The sequence below is a fragment of the Asterias amurensis genome, chromosome 2 (genome assembly GCF_032118995.1).
Source record: "Asterias amurensis chromosome 2, ASM3211899v1".
Taxonomy (NCBI): Eukaryota; Metazoa; Echinodermata; class Asteroidea; order Forcipulatida; family Asteriidae; genus Asterias; species Asterias amurensis.
The window spans coordinates 9,332,708-9,351,157 of NC_092649.1; the positions used below are offsets into that span (position 1 = coordinate 9,332,708).

General features: G+C 36.9%; 1 protein-coding gene across 1 annotated transcript in view; it reads right to left on the reverse strand.

Annotated features, from left to right (window-relative positions):
- Positions 1-18,450, reverse strand: part of LOC139953844 (uncharacterized) — a 37,758-nt gene that overhangs the window by 6,040 nt on the left and 13,268 nt on the right. The window contains exons 2-13 of the mRNA XM_071953426.1: positions 16,302-16,359; positions 14,438-14,608; positions 13,122-13,243; positions 11,918-12,050; positions 9,917-9,970; positions 8,019-8,185; positions 6,874-6,990; positions 6,560-6,653; positions 4,371-4,484; positions 3,575-3,715; positions 1,487-1,636; positions 360-506 (exon numbers count right to left, since the gene is read on the reverse strand). Of these exons, the coding sequence (XP_071809527.1) occupies positions 360-506; positions 1,487-1,636; positions 3,575-3,715; positions 4,371-4,484; positions 6,560-6,653; positions 6,874-6,990; positions 8,019-8,185; positions 9,917-9,970; positions 11,918-12,050; positions 13,122-13,243; positions 14,438-14,608; positions 16,302-16,359 (1,468 nt within the window). The remainder of the gene's footprint in view (positions 1-359; positions 507-1,486; positions 1,637-3,574; positions 3,716-4,370; positions 4,485-6,559; positions 6,654-6,873; positions 6,991-8,018; positions 8,186-9,916; positions 9,971-11,917; positions 12,051-13,121; positions 13,244-14,437; positions 14,609-16,301; positions 16,360-18,450) is intronic.

Here is an 18,450-nt window from a genome sequence, read left to right on the forward strand (position 1 = left end):
GTGGTCTGGACGTATCGCAAAGTATACTCAGCCCTCAGCCGCTCCCCTACTGAAGACAATAATATTGTCTTCAGTAGTCTGTTTTAAACTTAGAGACCACATCAGTTAATGACACTTGTGCCCTTGAGCAAGGCACTTCAAACCATAACTGCTTCGTAAAAAGTTGGGAAGGTAAGTGCATTCCAGGATTCCTAGTGGATGATACCCACACCTACATGGATGGCAATGCCCAAATTGGTTTATGTGTGGCCCTCACCTTGAAGTGGCCAACTGGCCTTTGATTTAAAGCGATCTCTCTCTCAAAAAAAGTAAACTTATCACCGGGTAATAATTCCAGGTGGTGTGAAAAACCTTCATACCTCGAGTATCATCTGGTCTGGGAGGATTAGCTTCTCTTATGGTTGGATTATGATGCCGATATAAGATGACAATCAAGAAAAGAAAGATTGCAAACAAACAGCTACCGACCGACGCCCCAATCACCACAGCAAGCTGATACGCTTCTTCTGCAATCAAAAATTTTGGATGACAAATAATTTGTAAAAATTAACACTGAAACAGAATGAAAACTTGAGATGAGTATGCTTATTTTCCAGAAAGTCCATTTTGCTAATCACGCCCAAATGTGTGTGAATGTTTCATAGTTCTAAATGATAACCTAATCGCCAGTTGGGCAAAAATATTCATTAACTACAAGTAACAGGAAACCGAGGTCAAGTCATATTCTCAAGTTTTCTTTGTGGATTTGCTAAACTTGTTTATTTTCATATAACTCAAGACTACATTTTACTTTCCCAACAACAGTGTATAATATTCTTTAGCCATAAACTACTTTCCCAACAACAGTGTCCATAGATGTTCGGACGCATTGAACCCATCCCAAGTTTGAACAAGTCAAGATAGGTTAAATCCTAGCGTTTTGTGAGATCAGCTGCAGTAACTACAGTATAATCAGGAGGATCACACCCACCTTAACAACAGGGGAAGCGGCAATGAAAGTGATCATCTTAAGCGGGTACCTCAAAAAGTCTGACTTTAGATAAAAGTTTGAAACTTTTCATCCCGCGGTTAAGTCCCCAAGGTCAAGTGCTAGACTGCAGGACTTGCAATCACAAGGTTGTGGGTTCGACTCCCCCAAGCTAACATCTGATTTCACAATGACTAGAATAAATATTGTCATCTAGTTACTGAATCAGAATTTCTTGATTTGTGCAATTCATAATCATAGATGTTAAACCAATGTTTGTATGAGAGAGATTGGTTGTTGCCAACTTGGTGCTTACAATGTATGTCCCCATGTGGGAGTTTACCAAGTTCCCTTGATGGGAAGATCATCTAAAAAAAACAAAAAAAAAAAACCCAAAACAATCCCTGGTTTGAATATCAACAAAAATAAAACTCATTCTCAAGTAAAGAATAATCCAATCAAACATCTTATCATAGTGAAAATTTCAGTGATAATACAATGAAAATATTGTCTCCTTACTTGCGCAAGCCGTTTTGCTATTCTGGGATATGTAGCCTGGATCACAGACGCAAGTTCCAATCACCGGATCCACTGTGGCGTTTAACTCACACTCTCCGTGCAAACTGCAAAACGTTGTGTTTGTCTCAGGAATGATGGCACAGGGGTTAGCTGTTGAAGGAACATTGGGTAGAAAACAAACTTTTCTAAGATCACAGATTTAGATAACACTTGTGGTCTAATGATGATGGTAGAAAACATCCCTTGAAATATATTTCTGTCTGAAATATCATATTTGATGAGAAATAAATAAAACTGATTTCCAGTTTGGAGTTTATCGCTCAGTGAGTGTTTTATTTTTATTATTATTTTTAAATTGATGTCATGCAAAATGTGTAATCGGTCTTTCACTATTCTGAAGTGACTCAGATGGCCAATTGGTCTCAAACTTCTAAGGAATTGTAAGTTTTACGTGTATGGTGGATTACATAAAGAGCATACACTTCATTGCTTCTCCTCATTGAACCCAAGTCTCGACACTCATGGGGGTGACAGGTCTTTTTCTTTAGCTGTGCCACGCATCTGGAACACTCTGCCACTTAATCTTAGATCTTGTCTTTGTACCACCAAATTCAAACCTCTTCTCAAAACTTATATTATGTCACAGGTTTTCAAGGACTAATTTTGTTGTGTCTGTTTTTATTTGTTTTGTTTTTTTGTTTTGGTTTTCCACCCCAGCAGGGTGGATATGTGCGCATTACAAGTCTTCAAGTCAATTATTATTATCGTTACTGTCAGTTTTGTTAGCAAAATCAAATTCAGTAATATGTTCAATTAAAGGATAGCAAAATTATTGTTTGAGTATTTTTGAAAGAGCACTTGATGTTACTGATGAAAAGATCATTAAAAGTTACACAGAAATGTAAGATATAAACTATAAGATATCAACATGCAGTTTTAAAGCCATTGGACCCTTTCGGTTCAGAAAAAAAAAAAAAGTTCACAGATTTACAAATAACTTACAGGGTTTACAGAAGGCAATGGTGAAAGACTTCTCTTGAAATATTATTCCATGAAATGCTTTACTTTTTGAGAAAACAGCAAAACAATATAAATTCTCATTAACGAGAATTACGGATTTATTTTAAACACATGTCATGACACGGCGAAACGCGCGGAAACAAGGGTGGGATTTTCCGTTGTTTTTATCCCGACTCCGATGACCGATTGAGCCTAAATTTTCACAGGTTTGTTATTTGATATAGAAGTTGTGGTACACAAAGTGTGGGCCTTGGACAACACTGTTTACTGAAAGGGTCCAATGGCTTTAAAGCAGGCCTTGAATTAACCCATGGAGGGATGTTGTGTGGAAAGAAACCATTGAACAATTAAAATTTTTGCATTTATTTTACATTTTGACCAAAAGTGGTGATGTATTTTGACCGAAAAGGTATTAATGAATGGGAATCAAAGTGTGTTGAATCTGTTTTCTACTAGTGGTTTAAGCCCACCGAGGCCTGGTTCTTGATAATTTACCTCGACTTCGTCTCGGTAAAATTAAGAACTAGGCCTCTGGCACCCATAGCAATTGTCATGGTGCTCTGTGCTTCTGCTGTGGTGCCCTTTGCAAAGTTCCGAAACGAATTTACAATTTCATCACAGCGTGCCCCTTACCAGAGGGAAATTCACAAGCACCCTTCTGAAGCGAAGTTTTAAGGCCTGTTTATGCATGTGGAATTCCAACACTACCAAGGTAATACCCGGTTATTTTTTCTTAAAAACATTCGAAGGTTTATAAAAAACTAACCATCACTAATTATTTCGTAAGGAAACTCAAATACTTTAGCGTGAACACCATTGTTTGATTTAATTGTTACCCAACCCACATGCAATGCAGACGAGTTTGGTCAGATTTGGAGCAACACCTTCGGCAAACAGGAAAACTTTGGGAACGCTAAGTGGCAGCAAACTTAACCAGGTAAATTTCCATTTTTAACGCAACTGTGAGCATGCGTACATTACCAAGAACAAAGGCAAGTCTGCCGCCACTTAGTGTCCTAAAAGTCTTGCATTGCTACCAACTAATCGCTGCGCATATCACACACTTACCGAGGCATTTCTTTCCTTCTACATGAGCAACAAAGTTGACGTTACATTTGCAGTAAAAGTCATCACTAGCGTAAATGCACTCTCCGTTTTCACACTGACTGACATACGTGCCACTGCTGTCCAGAGTTTTGCACGGATCAACTGATACAAACAAAAAAAACAATTGTCAACATTGCACAAGGAATTTTATTTTGAACGTATCTATTTATTTATTTCTGACTGGCATTCCCGAATAAAGATATTGACAAAATGGGGAGACCGCAATCATGGGGCTAGATAGCTCGGTTGGTAGAGCACCGGCATGTTAACCCGCAGGTCGTTGGTTCAAAACCCACTCAAGTAAATTGTCTTTGTTCAAACGCAAATTATTTATTTATTTCAATACATATCCAGCAGCGTATGTGCCAATAACAGAATGAATAGGAAACAAGAAGAAATGCTCAGTTTTAATTATGGGAGGAAAACCCTCAATGGAGAAATCCCACGTAATCAGGTAGGGTCTGAAAACCCAATACACATGCAAGGCTCCAGTCCGAGGCGGGATTCGAACCAGGGTCCACAGAGATTAAAAAATGCGCCAAAATCACTGAGCCCATTCCCTGATCCTCCATATACTACTCCACTGATTGTCTTTTGAGAAATTACATGGACCAAAAAGAAGAATAACTAAATGTAGTATCTTTAGCCATGTTACAGTATGTTTCAATTATGTAGCCTGTATAATTGCATTCGATGCTTTTATTGTTGGTGCCAATATTGAAATTAACTGTAAGAAATTGTAATTAGTAAGAAATACCTTTGCATGTCTTGTCAAAAACGGTGAATCCTGGATCACAGTTACAAATGTAATCCTCTACTTTTGATGTGCAGTTTCCATGAACACCACACGGGTTTTCAGTGCATGGATCACCTGGTTTTAGATACAAAGTAAAAACAGGTACATGGTGGATAAAGTTCCTTACATAATTCTAATGTGTTCTTAGGCTTTCAACCAGTCTGAACATCCAAGAAGGAAATGACCAATAACTTCCAGTACGCGCTAATCCTCCAATCAGATGCTCGAACCGGAGTGTGATATCAGAGGATAACATACTCCCAGTTGTTATATTGCACTGTGCGTATTATGAGTGCCACTGCCTCCCACTCCGCATACAGTCAGTGCAGGCAGTCAGTGCAAAGATTACATTCTAAACTTTGCGCATGCAAAACCAAAAGCAAAACATAACCTAACCTCCACTTAAGGAGGCTTTCGGCCTTGTTGGATATGGGTCGCAGAAGGGCAATATTTTTCTGTATTCCACTCGCACATGTGCCTGGTAAAATGTTGACTACATTTGGTGACAGGGCTTTTTCAGTGGCAGCCGCTAAGCTTTGGAATGCGCTACCGTTTCACATACGTAGCGAACATAAACTCATCTCTTTTAAATGTAATATAAAAACCCACCTTTTTAAAACCGCTTTTTAGTGTGTATTCTTCTACGGTCACCTTGCCGGTTACTTAAGAATTTTAGCATAGATAGGGTTAGAGGCATCTGTCTCCTGAAAAGGTCAAAACATTACCGATGCCAGCAGAGATAGGCCTATGTAATAAGTAATTAATAAGTTCTCTGTTGGCGGGACAGACGTATCCCCACACTTCTGTTTGGGCACTGGCCTGGTGACCAGTCTTTTTTCTTTGTCTTTTTCTTCCACTCTACTTTTTAACATGTGTTCTGCGCCTTTGATCATTTTGTATGTAAGGGGCGCAATATAAATTTTAAATATTACTATTATTATTATGATATTATCTTTCCCTTTCTCCCTTTCCTCTTTTTAGCCTGCCTCATTCACTAATAATTACTTTTTCTCCATCGTCACACCTGGTGTTTCCAACTTCTGGTGGTCAAACCAGCCCCTTCCCTCCACGCCCACTCCCCTCCTTGTCGCCTTATCGGTGCTATTCACAGGACAGCAATTTAACTGGGGTCCTTTGCTTAATTTTAGCAAGGTTGTAAAATGTAGCAACAATTGACAAGATTTTGCAAGAGAACTTGAACAGTAGACAAAAATTGTTGTCCTTTCACACGAGGTACATTTTGTAACATTTGACAACCATGCTACAATTTAGCAAAGGACCTTTGCTAAATTGCTCTCATGTGAAAGGGGCTACATTAATTGTTTACCCCTTGTTTTTCTGCATGCTGTCTGCCTCTCTGTCTCTCTCTCTCTAGTCATGTATTTCATCCAACATTTTCCGTTACACTTAAAGATGCTATGTCGATTTAACGATTTTTTTTAACAACTTTTACTTTTAATGGTCAGGAACCATGACAAAAATTTAAAACGTTTCTTATAAAACACATTAGAATTGGTCAAGTGATATATTGTTGGGATACCGACAAAAAATAATTTGGAGCACTTTATTTCACTGCTACTAATAATTGGCGGACTTTTTCGAGCAATGGCTCAAATGAAAGCTTGTAACTTTCTCGACCCCCTTCAAAATACCTATTGAATTTTAAATCAAAAATTTTTGGTAAAATCGGCCACAAATCTGACATAGCATTTTTAAACACTTATTCATAGCTCAAGCGGTAGAGCATCTGCTCAGGGTGTCAGGGGTCTTGAGTTCCAATCCCAATTTGGTTATTCTCTCACCCCCATGTTTGGTTAAACCTATTCCTATATGTTGTGAATTGTCATTTGCCCCTCCGAGAAAGACTCTGCCAGGGTTGAAACATCAGACCATTAACTATTTTTAGGATCAATATCAATTAATGCCATAAGCCTTTTTGAGGTATGGTGGACGTGATAGGAGTGTATTATTTGGTTTGGGTGTATACGCACAAATTTACCCAAACCTTATAGTGTTGTAGCATTGTGTCCGCCATATCTCAAAAAGGCTTGTTAAATAGAATTTTCAAAATATTCCAAAACGTGCAGTTAAATATTTTCCTTTTGCATCACCCTGTACTGATGCTAAACCATTGATACAGATGTACTTACTTAGAACAAGAAATGTTTGCGGTAATGAAGTTTTGCAATTTATTTTACTGTTCTGTTCATCCAAACAAACGTCGTCACTTGGATTTGGCACGACCTGCGTGAAAAAAGGAAGACAAATAAAAAAAGGTAAACTTTCTCGTAATTAAGGGCTTGTTGCATTCAAATTGGTTGTTTTGGGCTATAAAAGCATTCTTTTTAAATGAATATGGTAAGAAACATTTGTTTAAAGTATAATAAAATGATCTTAACAAACATCCAATGAAACATTGTGGCTTTCATTTTGACTTTGAGAACTAGCACTTGTCATAAGTTACCATTGCCTTAAGCTGGCCATCAGTAGTAGACCAATCCTGGCTATTAGATGAATATGTCACAAAGGGCATTGATTTGCCGGACTGACTGCACGTCTTGTTAACTACAGTTGCTGTGGACTGTTGTAGAAAAGACAGAAATAGTAGTCAAGCAAGTGTTGTATGATGAATAATGAATTATGAATAATGAATAACCGTTTAATAGATGTTAATTCAATAACCTCAATAAATAACCAATCATGCATAAATGCATACATGAAAATTGCATTCCATTTATTTGTATTATAAACATACGTAAGAGAGTCATAATAACTATATGAACATTATTATGACATGGCTGAGGGCCAAGTGGCCTTTATTAAAGATGAACTCCATATTCACTTTTGTGATCCATTAATTTTTCCAATAGATAGAGTCCTTGTGAACTGGGGAGTTGTCACACTTTCAGAGGATGTGCTTAGTTCATTCCTCAATAGACTGTGAAAGTTGCTTGCATAATCGAAACGAGACATCACGTTTATCGAACGAAGAACAAATGTTTTTCTGAATTCAAATCTTTGTTGTAAATTATGTCTGTGAAGAAAATCCAACGACAAAATTACTCATTACTGTTTTTTTTTTTAAATGAGCTTAAGCTTTAAAAACAAATATTCAAACAAACAAATTCTGGGACAAGGATGCCTATTTGATCTTGACTATTTATAAACCACTAACTCAGGCTTGTGTGACAATGTTTATATGTCAAAAACTAACATTTTTGTTCATGCAATGCACACTTATAAGAAGCACAGACTCTACATTAGTATGAGCAATGCAAATTAGCAGGCATGTAAAAAATGAGTTGCGAGATAAACTATGAAAGTCAAAAACACCCATGTCACACGAAAATGTGTGCTTTCAGATGCTTGATTTCGAGACCTCAAATTCTAAACTTGAGGTCTCGAAATCAAATTCGTGGAAAATTACTTCTTTCTCGAAAACTACGTCACTTCAGAGCGGAGACGTTTCTCACAATGTTTTATACTATCAACCTCTCCCAGTAACTCGTTACCAAGTGAGATTTTATGCTGATAATTAATTTGAGTAATTACCAATAGTGTCCACTGCCTTTAAAGGTAAAGATTGTTTTATTTTGTGTATATACCCACCATGTCAATAGTCGGCCAATAAATTGGGTAAAGACCAGAATAGATGTAAAACTTGTAGCTATCAAAATTATAGTGGGACGGTGCCACGTTGAATGAAAAATCAAACAAGTTGTAGAATCCAGTCGTGAGGTTTTGTTCCACTAGAATGCAGTCTGGCTCCCAGAGTGCTGTAAAAGGGTTAATTGTTTAATGTTTAAATCATGCAAATCATCAACAAAAATAGTAATAAAAGACTAGAAACATTTATATGGGTTGTAGGTTCAAATCCCAGCCGTGTAATATGCCTAGGAATTTGGTTCACATGAATCGGGGAAGTATCGAGTATACAATATACTTTTCAACTCACAAATTTCTAATGTCACTCTTCTATATCCAAACTAGTGGCTACAGCTGTGGCTATTACTTCAATGCATGATGCAGCTGTAGCCACAGCCCCGTAGTCAGGGCATGAGTATCAGCCATTTTGTTAGAAGCTGCAGATAGAATTAAATAGAAATAGAACCCGGAGAATACTTATCTTGTCCACCCTCTGTGTCGTCTGTTGATGCAGCGTATCGATACCACTGCGCGATACGAGTGTATGGCAAAATGATCATCGCGCGACACGCGTGTATAGCAAAATGATCATTGCACGACACACGTGTATAGCAATATGAGCATCACGTGATACGCGTGTATGGCAAAAGGACAAGATGTCAGCACACATAGACCGTTTCTAGTGTGTTCATTGGTCAACTACGACGTCAATGTATGACAAAATATTTAAAAATATTTTGCCATACATGCATAACAAAATTGCGTATGTGCGCCCATAAAAATGGTATCGCAACGAAACCGAAGGCACAATGAGACACTCAGCTTTCTCCGGGTTATATTTCTATGAATTAAATGCAAAATGCAAAAGGCATTACAGTTCTCATGCAAGATACAAACAGAAATCTTTACATGCGGGTTAAGTTATGACCTTGTCCAAACTCTGGAGCAGTTCAGAATTTTCATTTCCCACCCCCCCCCAAAAAAAACCAAACATGGGTGGGTCAAAGATAAAAAGTTAAAAAGCAACATTTCATTTCAAATAAAGTTGTTAAAGCCATTGGACACTTTCGGTAAACAGTATTGTCCAAGTCCCACACTTCATGTATCACAACTTATATATAAAATTACAAACCTGTGAAAATTTAGGCTCAATCGGTCATCGGAGTCGGGAGAAAATAACATGAAAACCCACCCTTGTTTTCCGCACGTTTTGCCGTGTCATGACATGTCTTTAAAATAAATCCGTAATTCTCGCTATCAAGACATTGATATTGTTTTAATGTTTTCTCAAAAAGTAAAGCATTTCATGGACTAATATTTCAAGAGAAGTCTTTCACCTTTACCTTCCGTAAAACGTTGCAAAGTATTTGTAAATCTGTGAACTTTTTCTTTTCTTTCTGTACCGAAAGTGTCCAATGGCTTTAAATAAAACTAACAAAGCTCCAGCTTCCCTGATTGTTTTGTAAACTTGGGTGTGATCCTGGCTACTCGGCAAATAACAGTTTCTAACTGAAACCCCTGAACAAGATACATGCATGTACTGACAAAATAGGGAGATCGCCAACAAAGGGTTAGATAGCTCAGTCTGTAAAGTGCCGACTTGTTTATCTAGAGGTCATTGATTCTAATCCCGCTATTGTAAGTGTTTCTTTGCTCAACCCAGAAAACAAAACAAACAATCAAAAGAGAGAATCAAAAATTTGGAAACCGAATATCATGATTGGTTCGGCACACAAACATTGAAAAACAACAATTACATTTATGTTTCTGAATGGTGCCTTGAGCTCTACATGAAATGCTTCCCACATTTTTTTCCAGCCAGGTGCCTCAGGCTATATTGAATATGGCACCAAGCGACTTACCTTCTACACTCTTGTAACAGCGGGCGTCATTTATTTTGTCGGCATGGCTACAACCTAAAAACGAAGTTTGATCACACAGAAATCTAATGATAATAACAAATAAAAAATTTCTTAAAGGCAGTGGACACTATTGGTAACTACTCAAAATAATTATCAGCATAAAACCTTACTTGGTAACGAGTAATGGGAAGAGGTTGATATAAAACAATGTGAGAATTGGCTCACTCTGAAGTGAAGTAGTTTTCGAGAAAGAAGTAATTTTCCACGAATTTGATTCTGAGACCTCAAGTTAAGAATTTAAGGTCTCGAAATCAAGCATCTGAAAGCACACAACTTCGTGTGAAAAGGGTGTTTTTTTCTTTCATAGTTATCTCGCAACTCCGACGACCAATCAAGCTCAAATTTTGTTTTTTTTATTTTATGCATATGTTGAGATACACCAAGTGAGAAGACTGGTCTTTGACAGTTACCAATAGTGTCCAGTGTCTTTAAGGTGGTTGTGCTGTTGAGATATCTGAGGAAGAATAATCCATAATTGGAATAGACGATCTGAAACGAATAGACGATCATTACTCACAGTAAGGGTTCTCAGAATGACATTTTTTGGGGGGGATAAATATCATAATATAGAAAGGTTTGCGGTAACACCATGTAATGACTATCTCTAATGAGTCGGGGTGGTTCTGAAAAGAACCGTTGGTTTCAACTCGACGTTTCGATCAGTATGCTCTGATCGTCTTCTGGAGAAAGCTGTAAATATTGGTAGGATTTAAAACTTTGCATGGTGGAAATACGATATAGAAAGGTTTGCAGTAACACCATGTAATGACTGTCTCTAATTAGTTGGGGTGGTTCTGAAAAGAACCGTTGGTTTCAATTCCTTCTGAATACTACAGGTTTCAACTGGAGTTGAAACCAACAGTTCTTTTCAGAAACACCCCAACTCATTAGGGATAAAAATTGATACACTTTTCCACAACCAAAGTAAAATGATCCTCAAAATGCTTTATATCTAAAAAAGCTGCTGTACTTCTAACCAAGTAAGTTTTTGTTGCCATTATATTTAGAAGTAACTTATAAATACCTCAGACACTTTTTTTTATTCCTATAAGTGGAGAGCGCATCACGTGCGGGTGTTTAAACGGTTGATAATGACCAGCTGGAGCTCTGTTTATAACCAGTTGTTTTCGGATACTATGCGCTAGTCTTGGTGCTAGACGTTTTTCGCTACAAGCGGGGCGGTCGCTGTTGGTGAATTTGCCGCGCTGTGTGTGAAAGGAAAACAACAAACATCTTGCACCAAGACTACGCGAAACATATAATACGAAAACTGTCTCAGTCATAAGAATGCTACACACGAACATGCAGGGCTCAAGCAAAGAGTTTCTTACTTTATTACACCTTTAAACCAAAAAGGCATTTATGAATGGAAATAAAGGAGTAGTGACTCGGACAGCCAAGACCCTGCCGGTTTTAAACGGCCGCTAAAGAACTCTTCGCTACCCTTTTATTCCCTCATATACAGACAACACTTTGAGACAATCTCTAATAAGTGAGTCACATTTCAATTTTCACATATTTTCCCATATTTTTGGGGGGAATATCAGCGAGACACTAAAGTGTCTCATTGCATTACCTCTTGAACTTGAACTTGACACTGGATCACAGGCCAGAGATTTTAGTATCTCCAAAAATATAACAGTGGAACATACAGTTCGCCACTTTGTGGAGTAAAATAATTTAGTTCTACAAAATGGCACCCATCTTCTGTCATGAAATTACATTAAAAACCAGACATTTTCAAGGGATAGTGTGAAACATTACACATACAAAGAATTGTACTGACCATATTCTTTACAAAACAAATTCTTTTTATAGCCTCGAAGCGCCCAATCCAAACACAATGTGCAACCTTGATATTGTGACAGCAAAATACTTCAAAAAAATAGTTTTAGCTTTGACCCTAGCAGAGTTTTTCTCAAAATACTTCAATAATCTTACCAGTTGTTTCATGATTTTTAGATCTAGTTGTGTCATGGATATCATCAAGCCCATCCACTGGCATTGTTGTTACTGATACGTCATACTCTCGTTGGGGTCTCAAACCGCAAAAGCATTCAGTGGTAATGTTGTGCTATAGAAGAGGAAACATCACAAACATTGTTTAAAGACACTGGACACTATTGGACACTATTGGTAATTGTCAAAGACAAGTCTTCTCACTTGCTGTATCTCAACATAAACTGCTCACACAAAGTTAGGAAACTTTTTTCAATCAAGTATATTTTTATCACTTATTACTCTGTTGGTGTTAAGTTATATATCAATGCAAAGCTGAGGTGTTCCTCTGTAAAAAGATACCACATTTGCAATGATGACATGTTGCTGAAGTTGGCTACATGAATGACAATGAGGCAAAGTCACAAATCAAATGTGCAAAAATTACAGTCATCTGTACTAAACAGTCAATAGGTATAATGGTCAATAATCAAACCGGTCAAGCTTCAGAACCATGAATGGTTTACACAAAGATTTGCACCAGTGAGAACACCACAAAGAACTACCCCGCATATCTTGTGTGCTTTCAGATGCTTGATTTCGAGACCTCAAATTCTAAATCTGAGGACTCAAAATCAAATTTGTGGAAACTTACTTCTTTCTCAAACTAGTCTACTTCAGAGGGAGCCGTTTCTCACAGTGTGTTATACTACCAACCGCTCCCATTACTTGTTACCAAGTATGGTTTTATGCTATAAATTATTTTGAGTAATTACCAATAGTGTCCACTGCTTTTAATCTCTTTAGTAAGACAACTTCAAGTCCCCTAATGGAGTATTATTGTCTCATTTGGGCATAAGTTGTGTCATTTAACTTTTGATTTGGGGTTGAACAAGAACAATTCACTACAGCAGGATTTAAAGTTTTTAAAAATTTACAAACTTAAAAACTTTTGGGATTAGCACAGATTTTGAAACTGTTTTTGTTTTTTAAACAAAAGGACATTTATGAATGGGAATAAAAGAGCAGTGACCTGTTCTTAAAAGGCTGTTTAGACCCTGCTGGTTTTAAATGGGCAAATGGGCAAATTAAGAACCCATTACCGCTCTTCTATTCCCTCTATTATTACTATTATTACTATTATAATTATTATTACTACTATTATCAAGAAGTTAGAACGACTACCACTTTTGATTTTTATGCTCACCCCTTCCACAGAACTGTATTTTAGACCACTGCTGAAGTTCATGCTGAAGCAAAGGAACTTAGAAAGATCTGGTTGCTCCTTCCCTCGTAGTGATATCTGAATCCCCTTTGTTTTTGATGCAGCTACAATGCCGAAATCAAAAGACAATTTTTATTAGGAGTTGTTCACAACTAACAACGTTTTCACAAGCGTACAAAAATATATATATGTTTTCAATATCCTCCCCTTCCCCTTAAAAGAGTTTGGAGAAATTTTGTGTTTATGTCCCCACACTAATAGTGATACTTGAATTACGAATTGAATGCAAACCCTGTTTATGATAATGATGATAAGTAGGATTTGAAACTTTGCATTGGAAATAAGATATAGAAGAGTTTGCGGTAACACCATGTAATGATCTCTGAATGAGTTGGGGTGGTTCTGAAAAGAACCGTTGGATTAACTCGACGTTTCGATCAGTATGCTCTGATCGTCTTCTGGAGAATGCTGGACTCTGATGCTGCATGCTGCTTAAGTACTGAGTGGGATAATGATGATGATAACCAGTTTTTATATATCGCTTTTCACGGCCGAAGGGCATCTCAAAGTGCTCCCAACGTTATTACCCTTGGTCACTGGGCCTTAAAGGCAGTGGACACTATTGGTAATTGTCAAAGACTAGCCTTCACAGTTGGTGTATCTCAACATATGCATAAAATAACTAACCTGTGAAAATTTGAGCTCAATCGGTCATCGAAGTTGCCAGATAATATTGAAAGAAATCAACAACCTTTTCACACGAAGTTATGTGCGCTTAATTGGTTGATTTCCAGACCTCAAGTTCTAAATCTGAGGTCTCGAAATCAAATTCGTGGAAAATTACTTCTTTCTCAAAAACTTTGGCACTTCAGAGGAAGCCGTTTCTCACAATGTTTTATACCATCAACCTCTCCCCATTACTCGTCACCAAGTAAGGTTTTATGGTAATAATTATTTTGAGTAATTACCAATAGTGTCCACCATCTCTGCCCTCACAGGTCCCCATTTGGCCCTGGGTGAAGAGAATCAATTATAGATAAGTGTCTTGCAAGTGTCATGACTGGGATTAAAACCCACACCCTCCTGAACAGAAGCACCAGCGCGTGAGGTGTAAGTGTACCAACAATATACCAAAAAGCAAAAAGCAAGCCATCATTGAATTGACTCATACTATTAAAGTCTTGAACTAGTTATAAATGAAATACATTAAGTAGTAATTGTTTTAATTTTTGAGTAATTACCACAATGCGTCTAGAGCCTTAAAAAGGCAGCTCTTTGAAACTGGGTTCTAAACTTACTATATCGGTCAATTTTTGTGGAGATCCTTAAGCAGGTATACTGTTCCATCTCGCCAGTTTCTGATGATAGGAAATTCTTGCTTATATCTTCCACAGAGATGTTCTCGGCTGGCCTTGGTCTGTCGTCATTACCAAAGCCATCTGGAAGAAGGAAGAGATTCGGACAAATATCTGCAGAATGGAGGCAAATTTGTAACATTTGTGAAAACAAAACGATTACTTTTAATATTATTGATGGTTTATTGCTAAAAAACAAAATATCTTAGCGCGGCCAAGCGGAATTGAGATGAATTTACATTTAAATTTAAAACTTGTATACACTGAAAATATTGCAAGAAAAAAGCTTCTCATAATGGCCTGATGTTTCGACCCTAGCAGAGTCTTTCTAAAAGTATCGGTTACATCTAAACACTAATGTGCACTTTCATGAGATGTTAAAGGGAAAGAACACTATTGGTAACTGTAAAAGACCAGTGTTCTCACTTTGTGAATCTTAACATATGCATAAAATAACAAACCTGTGAAAATTTGAGCTCAATTGGTCATCGGAGTTGGGAGAAATGATGGAAACACCCTTGTTGGACGAATTTGTGTGCTTTCAGATAAATAAATAAAAAGACTTCTAGCTAGAAGTCTTTTATTATTTTAGTGAGAAATTACCTCAACTTTGAAATCTATGCTACTTCAGAGGGAGCTGTTTCTCACAATGTTTTATACTATCAACAGCTCTCCAATGCTAGTTACCAAGTCAGTTTTTAAGTTAATATTTGTTCTGAGTAATTACCAAACGTGTACCTTCCCTTTAAACCTTTGCTACTTCTAAAAATGTATAACCTAGGAGATGTGGTTTCCTAGCAGACCTCGAATATACACAAATGTGACCCGCAAAGTGAAAATGAGTCAGATGTTGACAATTTCATGAATAGAGTTGTATGCATGGCTGGAAAGAACACACCAGCAGCAGTAATTTGGTATAAGTCTAAGCTTTGGGGTGTGTCGCGTTGCTGAGTTACTCCCATTTGAAATTAGCCAATACATAATTTTTTTCTGAAAAAAACGAATTACAAGTAAAGTGATGTTTTAAACTACCATTTCGCGCAAAAGTATACAAATTAGACATAAGTATGAATTGTTGTATTCATAGCTTTATTGCCCTAAAGTAAGTGTTCTAAAGGTTAACTATGCAAATAAAGATCTTAAAAAGTAAGTTTCCCTTCCCTCCCACCCCCCCCCCCCCCCACATTAAACTGTCCATAACTTAAAATGCATTGGGCGACATCTGACTCATTTTCACAGAGTGGGTCACAAATGAACTATTTGACCAAGTCCAATTATTTTAGCAATAAGGAACAGGGGCTGTCAAAATCTTTAAAATTTCAGCAGTTCTTCCTCCCCCCAAAAACCCAAGAACAATCACAAATTTTACTAGCTTATTGGTCAGGCTTTAAAGGTAGAGTCAAACCTTAGTAGCGACCCGAAAACGAACTTGTGTAGGCTTATCCAAAAGCTAACTTGTTATAAAGATGAGAAAATAGAATTAGCTGTTGCAAACAACTTACCAACCAACTGGACCGAGAGTATAAATGCAAAAAATAGTTAATGGCCTGACGTTTCGACCCTAGCAGAGTCTTTCTCGAAGGCCTTTTTTGTTAAGCGCATCCTACAAAACCATCTTTTGATTTGTACAATTCATAAATCATAGACGTTAAACAAATGCTTGTATGAGAGAGATGGCTATTGCCAGCTTGTTTATATCCCCTTGTAGGTGGGAAATTGCAGAGTTCACTTAACAGGAAGATCGTCCAAACAAACAAAGAAACAAAGAAAAAGAAAAAAAAAAACTATACTATGTATCAAAACTTACCAAATGCATTTGTATGGAAAAGTGTTTCACAAAACTGTGTTCCATTCTTAGTGGTCGTCTGCAGACAGATAAAATAATAACACAAGAACATTCAGATTTATAAACAAAGATTCCAGTTAATTTCATTCATTCATTCATTTTGGTTGTGAAGCCAAGGGTTCTGAGAAATGTGAACTTGATCACTTCGTCACCAAAGAACCCCAGAGAAATAACAAGGTATTTAATAATAATCTTTTTTTACTCAGGGACACAAGTGTCACGACCGGGAATCGAACCCACACTCTGCAGAACAGAAACACCTGTGCTTGAGTTCGGTGCTCTTATCCGCTCAGCCACGGCACCCAAAATCTAATAAATTTAAGACTTAAGACCCTTGTAAATCTACACTTAAAGGCAGTAGATACTATTGGTAGTTACTCAAAATAATTATTAGCATAAAAACTTACTTGGTAACGGGTAATGAGGAGAGGTTGATAGTATAAAACATTGTGAGAAACGGCTCCCTCTGAAATAACGTAGTTTTCGAGAAAGAAGTAATTTTCCACGAATTTGATTTTGAGACCTCAGATTTAGAACTTGAGGTCTTGAAATCAAGCATCAGAAAGCACGCAACTTCGTGTGACAAGGGTGTTTTTTCTTTCATTATTATCTCGCAAATTCGATGACCGATTGAATTGAGCTGAAATTTTCACAGGATTGTTATTTTGTGCATATGTTGAGATCCAGCAAGTAAGAAGACTGGTCTTTGACAATTACCAATAGTGTCCACTGTCTTTAAACAAAATTTAAGACCAAAAGTAAAGGGGGAAACAGCTACACTTTATGTATTATTTTTTTTAACATGCAGCAGAATTTGTTTCTTTACGAGCCTACTGTGCAGAATTTGTTTCTTTGCCTACTATGCTGAAATGAAAATTCATTACCACCCTTCAACAATTATTTAAGACCCCAACTAACTAATTATTATTTATTCTAATCAACATTAAACTTTCCTTCTCCATGCACATCACCACCCCTCCCCCAATTCCCCAAATACTGAACAATTTTCAATTTTAAACAATCTCTACAGTATTATATTTGTTGTACATGTTTGAACAAGCAATGAGCCATGGATCATGGATCATGGTGTGAAGTATGTTATAATGTCTGCACAGTAGGCAAAGTCTTAAGTTCATTTGCTATCAATTGAAATCAATACATGAAACCGGAACTCAATTTAATCAAGCTCGTTTAGGAGCAGTGGATGGAAGGATTAATCATGGTGTAGGTGCGGCAACTAATGAAGTTGGTCTCCCTTAACAGTTTAAAAAACCAGTGACCATGTCAAAATTTACTTTTCATAAATCGTCCAGATGTTTTATTTTTTATTTTTTTTTTTTTTTTATCCCGGTAATGGTTTATTCACAACATTTCACAAAAAGTACATCAGATCGTCGAAACAAACATATGGTATACATATTTGAAAAGAACAGAATAGTGATCCCATTTATGATAGAAACTGGCCAACTTATTGTTACAGGTGGAAATAAATTTTTCCATGGCATAATAATTTTTGAGTTCTGTTTTGAACTATTTTGTTTTACGTTATTTTTTATATATTTTTAATTTTGCATTCCCACGTGACAATATTATTATTAAAAATGACAAATGAACAAACACTAAAGCCAGCAACACATGCCAGTGGAAATCAAAGATAACCTAATAACTGTGGCCTGTGGGCGTTTGTTTCCTATGCTACTGGCTTATAAAAAAAACATAGAGAGTTAGAGTTATTAAAACTATATTATTTTATGCAGATGGAAAAGAGGAATAATTATTGTTTAAAAATTGCATTTATAAGGAAACATTGATAAAAAACAGAGGCATCCGGTGGGGACCCACTTCACTATGGAAATCTAACAATGTTGCTATCAATCAAACCAGGAGAAATAATGTTCAGTGTTGAAAAGCTTCCCATTTGAATATGAAATACTAACTCGTGAAAAAGCTAGTGAAATTACAAGCTTGTTGGTCCTACTGGCTAGTCACTGGAAAAGCTACAGGGCAAACTCTGCTTTGTGACTCATCACACTCATACTTTAATTGTATGTCATGAGTATGAAAAAGACGCCAGTACCTCAAATGTATATTAATCTGATTGAAGATTTTT